Source organism: Rhipicephalus microplus, chromosome 8 (assembly GCF_043290135.1).
Source record: "Rhipicephalus microplus isolate Deutch F79 chromosome 8, USDA_Rmic, whole genome shotgun sequence".
In the NCBI taxonomy this organism is placed as follows: domain Eukaryota; kingdom Metazoa; phylum Arthropoda; class Arachnida; order Ixodida; family Ixodidae; genus Rhipicephalus; species Rhipicephalus microplus.
In genome coordinates, this window is record NC_134707.1 from 5,582,994 (window position 1) to 5,603,094 (window position 20,101).

At 43.4% G+C, this 20,101-nt stretch overlaps 1 protein-coding gene across 2 annotated transcripts in view; it reads right to left on the reverse strand.

Moving 5' to 3' along the window:
* Positions 1-57: 57 nt before the first annotated feature.
* Positions 58-20,101, reverse strand: part of LOC119164002 (transport and golgi organization 1) — a 47,477-nt gene continuing 27,433 nt past the window's right edge. For both annotated transcript variants that reach the window (XM_075870833.1, XM_037416096.2), the window contains exons 12-20: positions 19,815-19,955; positions 17,702-17,792; positions 14,873-15,011; positions 12,883-12,984; positions 11,149-11,209; positions 6,349-6,384; positions 4,786-4,853; positions 2,767-3,068; positions 58-446 (exon numbers count right to left, since the gene is read on the reverse strand). In XM_075870833.1, coding sequence (XP_075726948.1) covers positions 346-446; positions 2,767-3,068; positions 4,786-4,853; positions 6,349-6,384; positions 11,149-11,209; positions 12,883-12,984; positions 14,873-15,011; positions 17,702-17,792; positions 19,815-19,955 — 1,041 coding nt within the window. In that variant the 3' untranslated portion in view covers positions 58-345. The remainder of the gene's footprint in view (positions 447-2,766; positions 3,069-4,785; positions 4,854-6,348; positions 6,385-11,148; positions 11,210-12,882; positions 12,985-14,872; positions 15,012-17,701; positions 17,793-19,814; positions 19,956-20,101) is intronic.

Sequence of the window (20,101 nt, forward strand, 5' to 3'; positions counted from 1 at the left end):
GCAAGACCCGGGCCAGGAACAGGCGCACAGCATGGGGTCACGACAAAAGACAATGCGTACAGGATCCATCATTTTTATTTACACACGTCTATGCAATCGCGAGTAGACGCAGGGGCCAAGATGAAAACTGCAGTGTCCTTGCTCAGTAGCACCGGGGCACATGTATAAACGATGCTTCGTTGGGTCAGTCCCCTGGCATTTTGTGGTAGCGTGGCGAGTGGTTGTGAGGACCACCTCACGCTCTCCTAGCGTGTCATTCGAAAAACACTCCCTGGGGGCTGAAGGGTAGTGGACGATTGATGTACCGCTACCCTCATTTACAGTCCTTTCCTAAGGTCGGGTGTATCATAGCGGTGTGCTGCGACCACCGGTGCCATTTCGTCGACTGTCCGCTGACAACGGCTGGGGACTAGACTTGAGTGGCCGACCTCTGCTGTCCGAGGCGGCTGCAATGAAACAATGCGGAATGCCAGTGTAACAAATACGCCTTGTATGGCTAGTGCAGAAAAAGCGATAACGACGCTCATGTACAAAAGAACATTCAAATATGGCTGTTCGGACGGATGGGATTACATATCCATGCATACCTTAATATTTCAAATGTATGCTTGTAACGTCTATTTACAAATGTTACCTATTCTATTAATTTGAAATTTGGGCCTGTTTGTTTTACATTACAATGCACAAAGTTGCATGACTGAGACGCACAAAAGGAAAACACGAAGGGCAAAGTTAAAACAGTGTTACATTGTTAAGCTCACAGTTGACGCATAAACTGCTTTTTTTAGTAAAAAATTAAACACCAAAGTTGCTCACTCTTACTACCAAAACATGTACACTACTCGCGAGTCTGTCCATCAACTGCTGTTAGGGCACTCATGCTCGATTACACATGAGCAACCGAATTGGCTAATGCTAAAATAATGTTTACCAAGAAAACATATTTTCTGCACAGTTCAAGATAACTTGTCTGGTGATGCTTTTCTACTGAAGGAACCACTATGTTGATGACAACAATGCAAAGAAGTCATTAGATCGTGGTTGACATTCTAATTAGCAAGAGGGACATACCAGCATACAAATCAAAAAAGACATAACAACAGCCTTTATTATTGCTATTCTGTCATTGATATTCCTTTTATCTTCATAGTGACCCCCTTCATGGACCACGAGTCATCAATAATGAATAAATAAACACTAGAACAATGACCTTCACCCATAGGCAGAGAGTACTGGGGGAGGGGTGGCTCGGGCACCCCCCTGGGCTGCTTAACAGGGGGGGGGGGGGGGGCAGAGCCCCCCATGGCGCTAGAACGGGATATTCTTTAAGAGCTTGGCTTAGGCTCTTATTCATTTCCAATAGACTGTTGGGCATTCTGTCTTGCAGTTATTTTACAGGAGACTGTTTACGGCCGCTCCTTTTTCTTTCAGGATTTTAAAATTGGATCATGGGGCAATGACAAGCAGGGAGTTTGGCGCCATGGTTGCATTATAAACGAAGTCACTGGATGATGTAAATTGTGGCATATATGTGGCTCTTGTGCAAAATAAGTAGAGGATGTAATCGCATGCATCAAGGGAATGGAAGTTTTTTACATAATACATTTGTTTACGGTCTTCTCAATACCTTTGATAAGCCTTTCTCTTGTATATATATATATATATATATATATAGGGAGAGAGAGGGTGAGGGAAATGTGAAAGAGGAAGTCAGGAACTATGCCCCCTCCGGGAATTTCAAAATCTCTGCCAACGCCTTCACCACAGACCGAGGCATCCCTGTTTTTACGCCACGACCTTTGCCCTTTATGGTTGCGTATCCACAGTAAGGCATTTGCGGAGTATATGTGGTGACAATTCCTTTCTCAGAAATAAAACAATTGTCTGCATGGCCATACAACGTTATCTATGAGAAACCACACACAAAAAGGTTTATGTCTTTCTTTGGGGTAGGACTACTGACCCTGAATAACTTTATGACTCCCTCTATTGCAGCGTTCTTAACATCACTGATAGTGGCGTGGTGACATCGTGAGATAAAAGAAGTTCATTAGAGCTTCAACTGTGTAGACAGCCTCGTTGCGACCAAAAAAATTAAAAAATGAAAAAGCTGCATTTAGAAGTACTTTGTTTCCCACTGAATGTAGGGCGCTGTCTTTTGTCACTGTCGCATTACAATGACAGGCCTTTGAAGCACACAATACGTAAACAGAGTAACTCCTGCATTCCTCCAATCCCATTAAGCTTGTCAAAAGCCTTGTTTATGAAATTCTTTTCTAAAATCATGTTTCCATTTAACAGGGAGCAGTTTTTTATCGGTCCGACATCTTGCCAGGTTTTGGCTGGATACTTGCCTTATCTGACTTGACAGACGACTTGATCGGGCTACTCTGTAATAATGGTAATGGCAAGTTACCTCAATGATCTTGGTGAAAGATAAGATTGCTGTATGAGAAACTGATGATCGCCGACAAACGCACACTAGAGACAGCATCAGTTATTGGAAAATGGCACATACAAATAAGCACGTAGCCAGCGCACCTTAAAGGGTCACATTTCTTTATGGTCGAGGAACCTGCGTTTCCTTGCGGTCACACCTACAGTACTAATGACACTTGTAAGGCAACAGTCTTTCCATAAAAAGTAGTGTGCAGCCAAAACAATGCAACTCGGTGTGGCCAAATGCATGCATCGAAGCGCAGTCCACCCTCAATATTGCCTCTCTTATCGCTGGTGGCACAACCGCACATCACGCCTTCCACTCACAGGAGCTAACGGAGGCCTGGCTGGAGCGGCCTGGTCGTGGCACGAACGGCGGCGGGGGCGGCGCCATGTCAAAGAAGTGTGGGCTGCCACCCATCGCGCGCATGTGCTTGAGCAGCTCGGGGGGTGGTGGCGGTGGGAATGGTGGGAATGGTGGTGGTGGCAGCATGTCCAGGGGAGGCAGGGGTGGGGCACCGTCCAGCAGCGGCATGTCATCCTTGCTGAGGAGCGGAGGCCGTGGCGGAAACAGATCACCCGGTGGCAACGGTGGTGGCTGTTGCAACTCCCGCTCCAGCAGGGTTAACCTGAAATACACGATACAGGTTCACATGCCGAATTGATGAGAATAGAGACCATGTTGTACAGGTTGACATGAATAATTGGAGAGAATAGAGAGACCACATGGTACAGGTTCACATGCAGGATTGGAGAGAATGATGTGGTACAGGTTCAAAAGCAGAAATGAAGAGAACGGAAAGACCATGTGGTACAGGTTCACATAAAGAATTGGAGAGAACATGTGGTGCAGGTTCACACGCAGAATTGGTGAGAATGGAGAACATGTGGTACAAGTTAATGTGAAGAATTGGAAAGAAGAGACCATGTGGTACAGGTTCGCATGCAGAATAGGAGAGAATAGAAAGACCATGTGGTACAGGTTCAAAAGCAAAATTGAAGAGAATAGAGAGACCACATGGTACAGGTTCACATGAAGAATTGGACAGAACATGTCCTACTGGTTCACATGCAGAATTGATGAGAATGGAGACCATGTGGTACAGGTTCACATGAAGAATTGGAAGAATAAATGGACCACGTGGTACATGTTCACATGCAGAATTGTAGACCATGTGGCACAGGTTCAAAAGCAGAATTGAAGAGAATGGAGAGACCACGTGGTACAGGTTCACATGAAGAATTGGAGAGAACATACAATAAGCAGAGGTAGCACAAGGTTCACACGCTTCTTCCAGTTGAAAGGGGTCGTGAACCACCCCTCAAGGCTTAGCAAAAAAACACATCCTGTGGATAGCAGACGCAAGATCTTAGCCAAATCTTGCCGTCATGCGCAGCAAGGAGTACTTACAAGAGTAGCACAAAACTGCCATTTGCTCTTAGGCCTCTGTCTCGCTCCCTTCAGCACTGCTGGCAGCTGCTGTTCGGCATCATATAGTGGGTAGCATGTTATTATCCAGTGGTCGGCATAAATCAAATACCGTACCAAACGGTTTCGATCTCATCTCATGCCCCTCTAGCAAGAGGGTGCCGGCATGTACCAGAGCAGTACTCTATAGTCTACTAACATTCACAAAGTAAGCCACACTTACGTACAGGAACTCAACAGGATAGAGCGCAAAAAAGGACAAAAAAAAGACTGACTAACACAGCTACCCATGTTTGGCAGTTCATGTCTTTTCTTTCTCCTGAAACATTTTTGCATATTACCGCTTCTTCTCAAGTGATCCACCAAATAGCTCTGCAATAAGCACTCTTGGAGAGAGCACTTGCATTCCACCACACACTCAAAGTCATGACGTGCACTCACAATACTTCCTTACCCTGTGTGTCCCACCCAGTGTAGACTCCAGAGCACTCATCATGATGAGAGAAAGCACTTAAGGTTCTGGGTAAACCCATGTGAATCCCTCGTTCTTCATGAATTTGAGAAATTTTTGCCGCAATCAATTTGGGAGGCAAGACACACTAGTACTGAGGTCATTCGATAATTCATGGAAAGGTGGTTTATGAGGCCTTTAATCCTAGCCTGCTGCTTCTCAAATATGCTTGCAGGTTTTGCTTGCCTGTTTTCTTCCCATTAAAACCAAAATGCAAGGCACTTAGAATAACAAAGCAATTGGGACATACTTTGTCATAATATGATCTCCTAAACAAATCACTCTCTGTCTGTCTCTGTATGTGTGTGCGTGTGTGTGTCATACCCCAAGACTGCTTGTTGCACTTAGAATGCTTCTTTTAAAAGAAACAAAGCATCCATGTTGGCGTAGTTCTACACAAACTTGCCTCTGGCGCAGGGCTGTCCTATCCCGGTTGGCCTCTTCCAACTTGCGCTCTGCAGCCCGTGCAGCCAGCTGAAAAAGAAATCAGTGGAAATAGTGTAGCATATACTTGCTTGTCCACCTCAAAATATGGTGCTACTCTGCTGAAAAACACCCTTCAGAGTTTTTTCTGTACCCTAAAAAAGACAAAGTGAAAAAAGTGTCTTTTTGTCCCATAAATATAATCATCATCAGCGCTGGCCACTTTCCTATCAAGAAAGCTATGTCACGTTGGTAACGCGCATGGCATTTGTGACCTGAAAGTACCGGGCCCACGACAATAGTGTAAGAAAAGGAACACAGGATAGCTGACGATTGTTGTTGTGGCAAAAAAGACGTCCTTTTTAGTCAATGTTTTCTTTGAGTGTGTTGTCTGTCCGCCTCGAAAAATGCCACTGCACTTTATAAACACTCTTTGGGGAGTATTTTACTGTTTGCCCACCTGAAACTATTTTGTCACTGCACTGCAGAAACACCCTTTGGGAAGTATCTGGCTGTTTACCCACCTTGAATGATGACACACTCCTTAGGGTGTATTTTCTGTCTGCCCACCTCAAACAATGATGCTACTGCACTCTGAAAACACCCTTTGGTGTGTATTTAGCCATTTTACCACTTTGAAAATGGTGAGTATAAAAAGACCCTTCGGGGTGCACTTGGGTTGTTGGCATCCTTTGCAGTGTCTTTTGGTAACACAGCAATAATTGTCTGACTAGCTTGTGTTTCTTCTTCTCAAAACTCCATGCTCGACACTTTTCTACTAAAAATTCTGGGCCATGTGGATAATGTTCATGCTGTAATAATAATTATTCGCATTTTACGTCCAAACGCCGCTATACAATGGATAGTTTGCAATAATCTGCAAGTCAACTTTCCTGTAAGGCTTGTTTTCCAACCAAAAGCTCTTGTTCACAGACTACTTTTTTCGATCAATGTGCAGCAAAGGCACGCGAGTATAACAAAATGTCACCTTTCCAAATTCTAGCGATAACACACGAGCACGCTAGTACAACACAATGAGCAAGAAAAGTAGTCTGTGAACGAGAGTTTCTGGTTGAAAAACAAACCTTACAGGAAAGCCGCCTTGTAGATTATTGCAAACTGTTCATTATGAAATGCCACAGTGACGACACCAGAAGTTTCGACCCCGTGGAGTTTTTTCACGTGACCTAAATCTCGGCACAAGGGCCTCTAGCGTTTTGCCTCCATTAGAATGCGACTGCTTTGTCAAGGATTCGATCCTGCAACCCTCACTTGAGCAGTGGAGATGTGCATGCTGTTCTTAACTCGAAAGTACCAGGCATGCGGAATTAAAACAAGGAAAGGAATACAAGCAAGACAATCATTGCTGGGCAGCACTATAGATACAGCAAAGCGTGCATCTGTACCCAGATTGTCAAATGGGATACTATATGCCTGGATGAGATATTCGGTCTGAAAAATACTCAAATCATTTTGTTCGAGGAGGGTTGAACAAGAGAGCGTGCAATTCTCACGAACATCATGCACCACAAGTGCTAGAACTCACCCAATTCTCGTGGGCCCTCTTCTCCTGGTCTGCCACCTGATCCAGAAAGTACACAACAAGTTTATCAAGTTATCGTGACATGTTAATGTAGCATATATGTTCAGCGAGTCACCACTATGTATTGATGCAGCATGCTGAAAGATATACCCCATTAGCTTAGACAAAAAAAAGCACATATAAATACAGCGCTACGAACAAATAAAAACACCTGATGTAAACTTTAATGCAGCAATGTGGCACTATTGGCATGCCGATCTTATTTCTCATAACGGTCAATGTAATACCGACATACCTCGTTAGTACGTGCCTGCTTTAAGTGTACAAAGCGTTAAATTTTAGTTGCAACGAATCTCCGACAAAGTCTCATAAAGACTAATACATATGCAAACCGTTGTGTTCGGCTAATTCCTACCGGTTAGTGAGTATTAACTGCATAACGTGATAATATTGTTGCGGTAAAGAGAACGAGGAAGCTCCCTCAGACTGGAGGAAGATGACGGGACTTGTGACTGCCTGGGCAACCTCTGCGATCACTGTCAATACACCAACTCTGCCACCGTGGGTCTGTTTTCTTCCCGCAACAATATATTGCACCAGGAAATTGTACAGTGCCGCTGAACTTGCAGATGTCATGTGCCATGAATGGTTTTCTGTCATGTTGATAAGTGCGGAGATCAGCCAATAAGTTAATCCGACTTCCACGTGATTGCAACAATGACTGTGAGTAATCATCGAGAAAAAACAAAGGCGAGGTGGCGATTACTGACAAACGTGATGGTGTCGCTTATCGCCACGAAAGGCCTTGTCACAGTAAGCATCCTTGGTTATCTGCTTAGGCACGCGTGTGACGTCGCATCACTTTAGGCCTACAAAACGCTTTTAGCCTGAACGGGCTGGGTCGCCGATCTCTGGCACTTAGTAGTGCGGGACAGTGTTCAAGCATGCACCACTTCACAGAAACGCAAGTAGCCAACTGTTTAGCGTTGCGGGTCGGGGGCCCCAAGAAACGTTGCTGTATTGTACCAACACGCGCACCATACAGCAAGCGTAGATTTGTTGTAACCATGCCGCACACTTTCATTCAGTGACAGCCTAAACGTGCCTCCATCTGCTGCCAGGACTAATAGAGCATCACGGAGAGTGCATGGCATTGCTTAGCTCATTGTCGCCGCGTTAACCCAGCAGGCTACTCACCAAATCTGTGATGGCCTGAAGCAGAGTGGTCTACACTACAGCAAGCGGATCAGAAATTACAGTGTCAGCCAAATAAGCAAAGCGCTGCATGCAACTAGCCATGCAGTAAACGACTTTCTACGACGGTACCGCATTAAAAAAAAAAACTGCATCAGTTTTAATTTAGAAGCAGATCGCGGAACAACTGTATCACAGACAGCCGATTGTGTCTGTTCTGTCACTGTACCACGATGTGTATCCCAAACCTCGCAGTAGTTTCGAAATGCTCATAAGCGTTGCCACCGTGTGCTACTGGGCAGTTGTGTGAGAGTCGGAAGCTTTTCTGCACTTTGGCAAAAAAGAAAAAAATGGCATTGCAGTGGGCACTTTAGACACTATGGCACTGAATTTATTCCTTTTTTTTTTGGCGACGGTGGCACATGTCAGGAGATGCAAATTTGTAGCTGGTGGTTAATGCATAGTACGTTACGCGCGTAGTCATGCCGCCGTCCCCGGCAGGTACGTATTGATGGGGTCTCACTGTACATCCTGCTGGGCATTTTGTTCACATTCCACGCTTTTTATTTCAAGTGAAAACGTTTTTTTGAGATCAATAACACAGTTCTCATTGTGGATATGTGTGCGACATGAAAACACTTGCTGGTTATTGTTTGGGTGGTGCTCTGAAGATTAAAGCATACATTCACTGTTACAAGGTTGTATCAATCACACACTCAAGAATGATGCAGCAGAGGTATTTGCTGACACATCAGGTGACAACGAATCTCGCACTGGCAACTTTGTGCCCAGTAGCAATGGCTGACTCTGATCTTGTTTTACGTTAAAAGTATTTTCTCAGCGGACATCTCGCATATTTCAGTAGCCTCCACAGAGGCATCTCTGAAATAAAAAAAATTCAGGAGCCCTCCAGCTACCGAGAAAACTGAGGCAAGCTCTAGCATTGCATTAACGCAGAAGACATGGTACTTTTTTTTTCTATTACATTGCATGATGCTTTTTTTCCTTCCTCCATGCTGGGAAATTACGCTTAAAGGGGGGCCTACAAAACTTTTTGAGCATGGTCAGAAATTGCTGCCAATCAGAAAGTACAGTGAAATCTCGGTAGAACGACCCCCACATTAACGAACATTTCAGATTAACGAACTTTTAAAAAATCTCACGCCAACTGCTAATAGTTTCTATGTAACATTATAACCGAACTTTTCAAAATAACGAGTTATTTCCACGTTATATTAACAACGCCCAAGTACTACAAACTCATGTATTAAAATCTGTCGCGACCACCGGAGCGGTATGCAAGCAGACGACAAAGCTAACGAACGCCTTGCTTCTCGAAAGACGTGCGAAGGGAAAAAAAGGAAAGGGCGAGTTTCTTTTCTTTCTTTTTGTTTAAACGCCGACGCTGCAGGTTTACAAGCACGAAGGCTAAGGCAACACGAGAGGGCAAGGTCAGCGAGGTAGAGTGGGAGTTGCGGAGCAGGAAGCATGGATGCGGAAAACCTGAGACAGCGAGGGAGCAGAAAATTAAACGCGAGCAATTTTAATTTTTAGGCGTTTTTTTTTTTTTCTTTGGAAGAGCCGACGACAGCCGCGATGCTTTGGGTTTTTCGTGTTTTGTCACTTCTCTACATGTGCTCTAGGAGGCCTTGTTTGTCAGTCATGTTTATCTCTTTTGGGTGATTACTTATCGCGTCCGCAAAGTAAGTCGGCGTTTGCGCTGCGGTGCTACTATAAATGAGTTCGTCTCTGCTTGCGACGAAGAAGTGGAAGCAGTTTTCGCTAACCGAGAAAGTGGATATTCTTCGGCAACTGGAAGGCAAAAAGCAGGCTGTTGTGATCAAAGAACCGAATCACTCCACAGGAATGTGGATGAGCTTTAGGTCTTCGCGCTGCAAAGTTTGTGCTGCACGCATCAAAAAAAAAAAAAAACCACAGACTTCTTCAACGTTAACGTGCATTTTTTGGTTTACACTTATGCATTTGTTTTTCCTAGTCATAAACGCGTTCAAAGACCCACCGTTGTAAAGGTAAGTCGTTTTGGTCGGTAGAAAATAGGTATTTATGGTTAATTTTGGGGCTTTCACTATAACGTTGTTTCAAAATAACAAACAAATTGCAGCATCCCCCTGAAGTTTGTTATACCAGGATTTCACTGTAGTAGATGTTCCCGAGAACACGCGAGCCAAATATTATAGTGCAGGACGCGGCCTAGAATTTACAGAGTCTGTCTTAAATTCTCAAAGTCAGCTAGAAATTGCTTTCTTTTCTCTCAACAAATGACAGAAGCAGCTAAAAAGCCACATGTCACAGCCGTTGTATCAGCTGTTGATAGATTTGAGCATGGTGCGCTCGGTCAATACAGTGGCTGCTGCGAGAGGCCGCCACTTGTCCAAGCGTGCGCAAGCAGCCACACTGAAAAGCCACAAATTCAAAGAAAAAAATGGTTAAGGTCTTAAGGCGTGTGACGTTATTTTCTTTCCCCATGCCATTACCCCCTGCTTAACTTCCAGGGCTTTTGTTGCGACGAGAAGAGAGAGAATGCAATTGGAGTGAGCGACAAATGTTTGCACTCTGCTCGTACTGGGCGGATTCTACAAATTTTTGCGGCGGTGAATTCATGAGGCAGTAAGATCATTTAGTGAATCCATTACATGGCTGCTTGAAAGTGTTGCAGGGCCCCTTTAATCTACGCATTTACCAGATCGACACTTTAGTTGCTTCCAGGTGACAAGGATCAATAATTTTTTAGAAAATTGAAATTGCTCCAGCCACAGTTCAAATAGAGTCCGACGTTTCGAGACCGACTTGGTCTCTTCCTCAGGGGGTGACTGTCTTGGTCATGGAAGTGTCGTCGCGTCGAGTTCTCTCACCACGGCTCCGGCTTTCCCTTTCCACCACGTTTCGGAGACCGTGAACGTACACCGAAGGCATTGATCCCAGCGAGCGGTTCACGTTGGCAGGCGTATGCTGAATGTGCCAAGACCATAAAATTGACTTAGACGGCGCTTCTGTTATTGAAACAGAACGGAATTTGGGAAAGAGGCTCTTGCTCGAGTCTTGGCAGATTCAGCATACGCCTGCCAACGTGAACCGCTCGCTGGGATCAATGCCTTCGGTGTACGTTCACGGTCTCCGAAACGTGGTGGAAAGGGAAAGCCGGAGCCGTGGTGAGAGAACTCGACGCGACGACACTTCCATGACCAAGACAGTCACCCCCTGAGGAAGGGACCGAGTCGGTCTCGAAACGTCGGACTCTATTTGAACTGTGGCTGGAGCAATTTCAATTTTCTAAACTTTTCTACCCAGCTAGACAGATTGCTGTCAAAATGTTTACGATCAATAATTTTATATCCAGGCGACAATGAAGTGTGGCAACGCTAAATGACAAGTGGCCTTTACAAAATAAAATCAGATTGACATATTGGAAATAGCTGATCTCCAACAATCTCATGATTGAAAGGGCACAATTCGTGGAAAAACTGCTACCACAAATGAGCATGCGACTGACACACCTTTGAGGGCTGCAATTTCTGCGCACGACGCCCAAATCTGCGAGTTATAAAAGCGTTGCTTGAAAATATGGGCAACACTGGGTGCCATTTTCACCTGGTTTTTGTAGTTGCGATCGGAGAGCTCCATCTCCTGGCGCAGCGACGACAACTGAGACCTGCAAGGAAGGAGTCAGTTTTTCCTATTCAATTGTTTGTTCACTAGATGATCTCAAAGGCACCTAATGAAAATGGCCACACCTGTTAGTGAAGCACTAAACAAAGAACACTCAAGCATATTCAACAAAGTACAGTAATATAACAAAATAAATATGAGGGTGTGAAGGTACAGCTATTGTTAGTGGGAAGTTTCACCTTTTTCATTTGCCATCATTTTGGTTTTCATCTTCCTTCCAACATTTTAATTGAAGCAACCCATAGGACTGAAGCTTTCATCCTGTGCTAGACTTAAACAGGCCGAGCATGATAATGATGTTAGCTTCTCTGCAAACACCGGAAAGAAAGTGTTACGAATTGATGGTGACTGCAATAACTAGCAACTACTAGACATAACATACAATTTCTTAAACTACGTAATGCTTGTTACATAATTGTGTTCTGTATACTTATGAACAGCACTGAGAATAATCATAGCAGCAGATGCAGCACACCAGTGCAATGCCACTATTATAATTTACTACGATTCATTATGGTTAGGCTTGTGCAAATAGTGAATTTTTCGTTCTAAGCGAATTTAAACCGAATAGTGATTTTGGTCGAACAATTTCGATTCAAATTTGAATAATATATATATATAGCACACTATAAAAATAAATAAGCATATCTGTCATGACCCAGCTAATCTAAACAATATTTTCTTTAAATATTGAAAAAAGGCCTGTGCAAATGCCATATTTTGCATCAAAGAAAGCGGAAACAACTTCGAATTGTCACAGGACTTCACTTTTGGGAGAATGCAAGTGATAGCCTGTAAAATATGCAACTTTATAAAATGCACTTAACTTGGAGCATGTAAGTCAGTATAACAAGCTTTTAAACTTGAAGAATTAGTCGATGTGAGGGTAATATCTTCATTTAACCTTGAAGTGGGGCTTCGTGCCATTGCTGATTTCTCTTGAATATGTGTTTTCACGGCTTAGCACTGCTTCACTGCAGTAAAGCTACTTTAAAAAAAAAATTACGTGCATAATCTATACCTGAAAAGGTGCTCTCACGGCTTAGCACCCCTCCACTGCAGTGAAACAACTTTTACAAGGTGTCGCATGCGGATTAGTACGCATCTACTTGTTTGTTTTGAATAATTCGAATATTTCCATAATCTAAATTTGATTCGAAGCGAATTCAAATGCCACATTATTCGTTTGAATATTCGAATGTATGCACAAGCCTAATTATGGTACAAAAGATAACATGCAAATGGACTTAACGGGAGAACATTAATCATTTTCTGTAGTATAATAAGCTTTACTATACAGAAATATTTCCAGTGACAAAGACGATGGTTTAACAATACAAATTACTGCTTTCAACATAACTTCTCTACATTTCAGCTATTACGGCACTTGCTTCAACTCAACAAAGTGAGCTCACCAAACACACTGACACGAGAGTGTTGCAAAGTAAAAAGAAATTGCACCACTGGTTCACTGAGCACCGCAAGATGTTTCCACGTGACACCCTGCAAATGGCACAAATGGGGAACACCACTACCCTAAAACGACATCTCTTGCTTGTCTTAGTACAATACCCGTTCTTGCTTGTTCGCAATAGAAAAACGGTGAAGTACGAACTCTTTGGACAGTCCACTTTGGTACTCCATGAACCGACTCACTTGTAAGACTGGCACTGCTGCTCTAGCAGGGTGAGCTGCTGAGTGACCGTACTAGCCTCAGTCTCCCGCTGTCGTCGCTCCACCTCCTGCATGCCCACTTCCCTGCGAGGCAAGGCATCAGCCGCATAGCACGCGTATTAGCCAGTTTATAATAAACAAATACAAGCATGATGCTTATAAATGCATCACTCAGCATGACCCATAAATCGATACCTCTCCATGACAAGATGTTGTTCTGCAAACAGCTCTTCACAGCAACAAATTTGACAAATAATACTGCAGTACCAGGCTGTGTCTAAAAAGTTTTCTTAAGGGGAGACAAAGGTCTTAAAATAACACAAAATTATAAAGAATGATGACTTGCCAAAATAGTAATTTGAGGTATTGATAGTCAAAAGTATGTTTTGGAAAAATTTTACATTACGACAAAATACCATCTCTTTTTTGTTAAAAGCTTAATATATAAAATTATAAAATTACAAGTATTTTTAAAACTGAAAACATGATTTTCTAAGAATTGTTATTTTTGTGAAGTGAATCTGCCTTACAAAAGTTTTGAGCAAGTTTCCGTGAAGATATCAAGAGAAACTTGGTACCATTCTTTTCATAGCACTTTACCTACATGCCTTTTTCTCTCAACTTTGATTTTATATGATAAATATTAGCTAATTACTGGAAGATCATTTTTACCACGTTTAAAATTATTTCAGACCAAACAAATTGCCATTTTGACATCTAGCTTGCTTTAGCCTGTGGAATAAACCTTTCAGAGCAAACATGTAGTTTTGAAAACGTAACTTTTTTATTGCGAATTACCATAACGGCCCGTAAGAAAATACCTAATTGTAATGTAGAAATCTGTAATTACTTTTTCTAAATGAGATATTTGAGATCTGTTTGCAGATTTGAAATTTCTATTCAATGGTATGCATGCATAGTAATTTTCACGACAGTACAATAATAAATAAACTTTAAGACCCTCGTCCCCCTCTGAAAAGCAATAAGCACTGTAGATTGCTAGTCGACTATAAAAAGCCCACCTTTTTAAACACATGTGAGCGTTATAAAGCAAGTACAATTTTATCTAAATTTTTCATAATATAAAGTTTCATCAAAAGCGGGCCTTACACAAGAACTTCTAACTCAAATTCCACTCATTAAAAAAACCTAACATTTTGCAGGAACATGAAAAAAGCTTTTGGCCACTGCAATGAACCAAAGCAAATGAGATCAGGTTAATATTAAAAACTTAGAGATTAAATAAACAAAATATTATGCACAATCACTAGGGGCATCTTCATGTAACATCCAGTTACATTAAATATTGTGGCAACATTTTGCAAATTGAGGTTCATCGCACACATACTAGTGTTATAAAGAAATGTACAGTAAAAAAAGTTATAACTGTCTGCGTGTAAAAAAAATTGCAAGAATTATGATAGTCCGCATACCAAAAAGCCAGAAAAAAGACTCAGAAAGTTCTGAAAAATCAGCAAAAACGATATGAAACAAGCACAGCGCTTACACAAGGTAATAAAGAGGGCTAAAATTCTCGAAACTTGTCTGATTAGCTTTGACTGTAGAGGGAGTGTTTGCTCGGGATATTGAGAAATTTATGCAAAAAAGGAAATACAAGAGGTGATACTGCCTTGAAGTTTCCACATCAACGTGCCATGACTTCGCAGACACTGACAGCATTCGCTAAGGCCTATTTCGACCTTCTTTTTATCAGTTAAAATCAATCGCATTGCATTCTAAGGATAAAAGGACTTCACACGGCGAGTTTTGAGTAATTGAGCCCTAGTTACCGAAATATAAAAGAAAAATAAAGTTGTCACACAGCCAATCAGGTGCTGCGGCTTAATTCCATAAATAGAACTTTGATCTTCATTTCATTTTTACGGCAAAGTAACAATAATAGAGTAGTCAAAGCATGAATGATCAGTGTGAGCTGATTTCCCTTCAGCGCAATACACGTGCAGTGGCTTACTTCTGCAGCTGCACTTCGCGGTCCTTGAAGTAGTTGGAGAGGACATCCAGCTTGGTCCGGGCCTCCGCACTCTGCCGCTCGGCCTCGGCCTTTGCCTCCGCACCCTTCTCCAACTCTTTCTCCAGGGACTCCACACGCACTGCACAAGCGACAGGCATGCAAGGAAATTTGCCTGTTGTTCTTGTGGTCACCACAATGATGAGTGAAACTTCTCAAGTAAAGGCTCATCCATGTAAGCAGACAGGTGCATAACTAAAACAGTGAACAGGAAACGCAGACATGTGGACACAGCACTAGTACTGGGTACACACCATAGAGTTTTGCACAACATTCATTTTAGAGTGAACTCTGGTGCTGCGATCACTCAGTCACCGTAGAAACAATGGGTAACATATGATTTTGCCTAATCTTCGTGCTTGCAACTTTGTATTCGCTGCGAACTTCGTGAGCCTATTCGAATTGCAATTCGAATTGCAATTGCAAGTGCAATCGATGAATGTTTGCCTAACTTAGTCTTGTGAAAAAGTGGCTGCAGACAACACAGAGCCAAACAGAGCCATAAGAACAGAGCTTAGACAAATCTGTGTACTACCCATCATTCCTATGCTGGCTGAAGCTCTATGCATTTCAGCTCCAATGGACACTAGCGCCAGATTTCCCTCTGGTGTATTATTGGGAAACTCTATGGTAAACACAAGACAGTAGACACAGGACAGCGCTAGTACCCTGTCTACTTGTCAGTGTTTCTTATGTGCTGTTCCAACCATGGATACGCAACAACTAGCTCACATTATTGACATTATTATAAATATGAAATGACCGTATACAGCACAGATGTGCATCTTTGCTTGGGCTTTTGCATGGTTTCTTTTTACAAGGCCAAGATTACAGGTTGTTACAGAGAACTCAGTTGCAAGAAATAAAGGTGTAAAATGGACGACTTGTAAGCTGTGGCTTGTTGGTTGCAGGTCATGGAAGAACAGTTACCAGTACCTTTCACTAAGAATCTGATAACAAGATGACAGACACATAGTGTCCACGTGTGTCATCTTCTCAGCTAGGTTTTACACAGTGCCAAAAGCAGCATTGTCGGCCATATATCATATTCACTCGCCTAATCCTCGCAGCACTCTCATAATTCTCGCCCCCTCCTCCCCCATTACCCAACAAAAGTACAATTTTTTTCCCCTGCGAGTAATGATTGCGCTCTCGATAATTGCAGCCAGAGTGTCGTGTGCTCCTTCCAATTACTGACGATGATTGCGCAGAACAGCCTGGCGCCATTTCTTAGGCATCATGTGCTCTATCAACGCACGGAGCCCCAATCCAATCCAAGCCAATGTCGCAAGTGTGCGTTCCGGCGTTAGGGTACGTTGTGACCATCCTGTGGTTACGTTATGGGGCAACATGGTACACAGCTGATTTCAAGTAAAAAGTGATTGATCATGCACTCAACAACAGCAACAGGGCCCCGGTAAGCGCTTTGAAGGCGACAAGTGTTGTGTTCGCTAATGGTGACGGCAGCAAAAACACCTGAAAACCGCCAAGGCGCGCTGGGCATTCCGTGTGCCTAAGCCTGTGGGAATTGAGGCTAGCCCGCTGCCTTTGCGCGGGCTTTGCTGCCTTTTCTGCCGTCCTCATGTCTCGACAAGCCTCCCCACCTCCGCTGTCTGCCGCGCTGGGAGAGCAGAGTGACGTTTAACCCCCTCACCTGGTAGCGGATGTTGACTGTGGCACCGCGCGCGGAGTAATACTTTTATGCTCGTGGCGTGGATAAGCCTATTTGCTTTCCCGCCGCGCCTTTGCAACGGGCTGTACTGCGTTTGGTGTTGCCACAGACAATAAAATGTTGCAACCTTGAGCAGTATCGTGTTCTCGCCACGGCGACGGTTAACGCGAGCTCTGCGACTCGCTAAGACCGGACCCACGCTAGTGGCCGTACTCCTTCGGGATACGTGTTACGACAAGACTGAGATAGATGATAAAGCTTCATTTCGTCAGAAGGTAACTGTGGACGAGTCCCGTGTTAGATGGCAATGAGCCCAAGGTTGACTACGTACGCTAACCTTTTGCGGGCTCCCATTGAGTGACGAACGCTAACGCTACGCACGCAGGTTTTGCATGTTGTATTCCAAAACACTCTACTATTTGCTGCAACTTTTGTGTCTCAAATCCTGCCTTGTGTTGAACATATGGTTTTATTGTTAAGGTAAGTCCTGATTAGTACTTCTCAAAACTTGCAGTTGGGTGCTAGCATGAGAATCCCAATTTGCGCCACTTTATTTTTCTCCCCTCTTGATAAATTTTTTCAAAAAATTTTTCTAGCGTTATTCTCGGTAATTCAATACATTTTCTGCCGTGTCGTGTAATACCCTCTGAAAGAGATCTTATGGCAATGCCAACACTGATCATGCAACCAAGCTGCTTAGTTCAATAATGTGATACGAGAACTGCGACTGGGGCTGAGAAAGTTTCTGGGAAAGACCAAATTCCAGGGAGACAAGACCAGACAAGAGAGAAAACAAGACAAGAAAGGATGCTGAGAGAGAAAAATCTCTGGGAGACGACAATTGCTGAGGTTTTTCAGTGCCAAACCACAATCCTGTTATAAGGCATTACGGTTAATTTTGACCACTTGGGGTTTAGTAATATACAATTAAATATAAGTACACCGGTGTTCATTGCCTTTCACCCCAATCCAAATGTGGCTGCCGTGGCCAGGAATCACACTAACACCCTTCAGCTCAGCCAGGGAGACAGGATCCTATTCCTAAAAAAGCCAATGCGATTCACAGATTCTGTGGCGGAAAATTTCGAAGGCTATTATACCTTGCTGAGCACGCAGTTGCTCCTGCATCTCGTCAAGCTGTGCCCGCAGCTGCTGCCGCTGCTCCTCGAGTTGATCCCGCTCCTTGCGCGCCTGCACGCAAAAATGTGCTTCAGCCAAACATTGAGGACAACACTGATAAAAAAGATGTGCATTGTTACCAACCCAAATGTTACACATTGTTAAAAATCTACAATTTAGCACATTGAAAGTGTCAACTCATTCTTGAAACACCCTTGTCACCACCAAGGTTGGCAAACAACATAAACAGCACAACCCTCAGACCACACTAACAACTTTTTTTGCTGGTAAATCAAGGTTAACTAACTATACATGGTGGCAACTTTTCCTGACAGCACTGTGGAAGCTACAGAACCGAAGTGCATGCCTGCTACCGTGCAAAAAAACAGTACTTAAGTTTACCGATCATTTCCTCACTGGCCTTGCTGAAATAAATGCTACTTTATTTATTACGAGACTCGGACAGCTGTGGGAAGCCATACGAAAATACAGTTATCACTCCCTTTTGAAAAAGAATGGCTGATACAGTTAAACCCCTTTATAAGAGGTATGCTCTGAGCAGCAGCTTTTGTCTCTAATATGAGATGTCTTCTATATGCAGTGTACCTTATATGCATTTTCTTATCAACCGGTATTTTATTGTAGGCAAACTGGTGTCTCTTATACCCATTTGTCTTTTATATCAGTGTCTCTTATAAAGGGGTTTGACTGTATTTCCATTTCTCTGACACCACCTTCCCCATGCCCGTTTTTCGAAGTACTGTAAACACTGGAATATAGGTTGATTTTGTCTTCCCAGAAAAGGAGCCATAAAAAGCTGAGCTCCGTCTTATATACCTGTCATTGGCGGAAAAACTTCAAAAGTGCGGCCCCTATGGGCAACTAAAGTCAACCGCCTCTATTGCCATTGCAATCGTCAGCGTCGTTTTGTTTGCTTCAAGCCTTGTGCAGCATCATTTTACATGTTGTTGGCCTGTGAATCTATTTGTGCTCCGAGCTGTCCCCAACAACATAGTTCTCAACCGGTGGCCAATCACAGTTCACGGTAGTATTGATGAAAAGAGCAATCGAGTTTACAAAGGCACGAAGAAATCTGGTCTGAAGTGTGAAAAAAGTGTTGGGATGCTAGCACACAAGAATGCGAGCTGGAGCTGAGAGTTGCAAACAATAACTGAAAGCTTATTTTTGCATGAGAGCTATCGCTGCTCAAATCTTTCCTTATACTGTTCCTTTGTTGGTTTCTGCAATGCTGGCAACTCTGATTACAGTGGCACATATAGCTGTGACCAGCGGGCAGATCGAGAGCACCACAAAAGCCTTCAATGGCGACGGACACTGAAGGAACACATCACGATACGTAACGATCAATCGCAAAAAAAAAAAAACTGCTTCTGCGCCAGACCACAAAATATCTAGAGCTGGAGACGAAGGTTACAGAGTTAACTAGAAGCCGCGCTTGCGTCATGATTGCTACCGGTGACATCAAAGTGCCCTCAACGTCAGTTATGACATTGCCGGCCGTGTAGAACATACGTGCGGAACACTTGCAAATAAATGAAATTTTTATTGTGCACGATCTGAAACTACACTTTCGTTTTTTTTTTTTTCCTTTGAATATTTAGTAGTCAGCAGTCGAAAGGGGGGGGGGGGGGGGGGGCAGGGATTTGACTTATACCCGGTTTTTTTACGGTAAACATTTATCACATCCTCAATGTAGTGGGTCAGTGTGTGGCCCACTACATTACAGGCTGTTTAGTTCTCCAAGAAAAATATACTTGTAATATGACACTAAAATTTACACTGAGCAATCAAAATATTTCTTCTATTCAGACTTTTCATGCACATAACTTTGTAAATGTGTAACAATGTAAACGAGCAAAACCGAAACCAGCTGCACGCTGCCATACTACTTGCGGAGCAAGGCAAATGACCGGAAGCTCCCCTCTCTGTAAACTTTTGCTCCACTGTCAAGATAAGGTGTCACCGAGTGCAGATGGCATTCATTTTCCACCAGAGCTCAAGTATGTGAGTATTTCTGTAGAAATGAGAACGTATTTCTGTAGAATTCATCTGAGAGAAACAAATGTGGCCCACCTGCGTAGCGTCCAGCAGCTCTTGCAGCCGAGCCTTTGCTGCTCCTTCCTCGTCAGCTTCGGTCTCGGCATCGTCCTCCCCCTCCGAGGTAGTCGGGTGTCTCCGAAGCGCCTCCAGTTGAGCTAGGGACGATTCCAGCACCTAAAAATGCGCACATTCTTTTCTGAGTCATGCCCGAAAGACAGGCTTCAAGAACTTTTACAGTGTACAGGCACCTACTATAAACCCGTCTTGATGTAACCGTATTATAGTCAACGACAAAGCAAAACTAGAGGTAGGTAATGAAC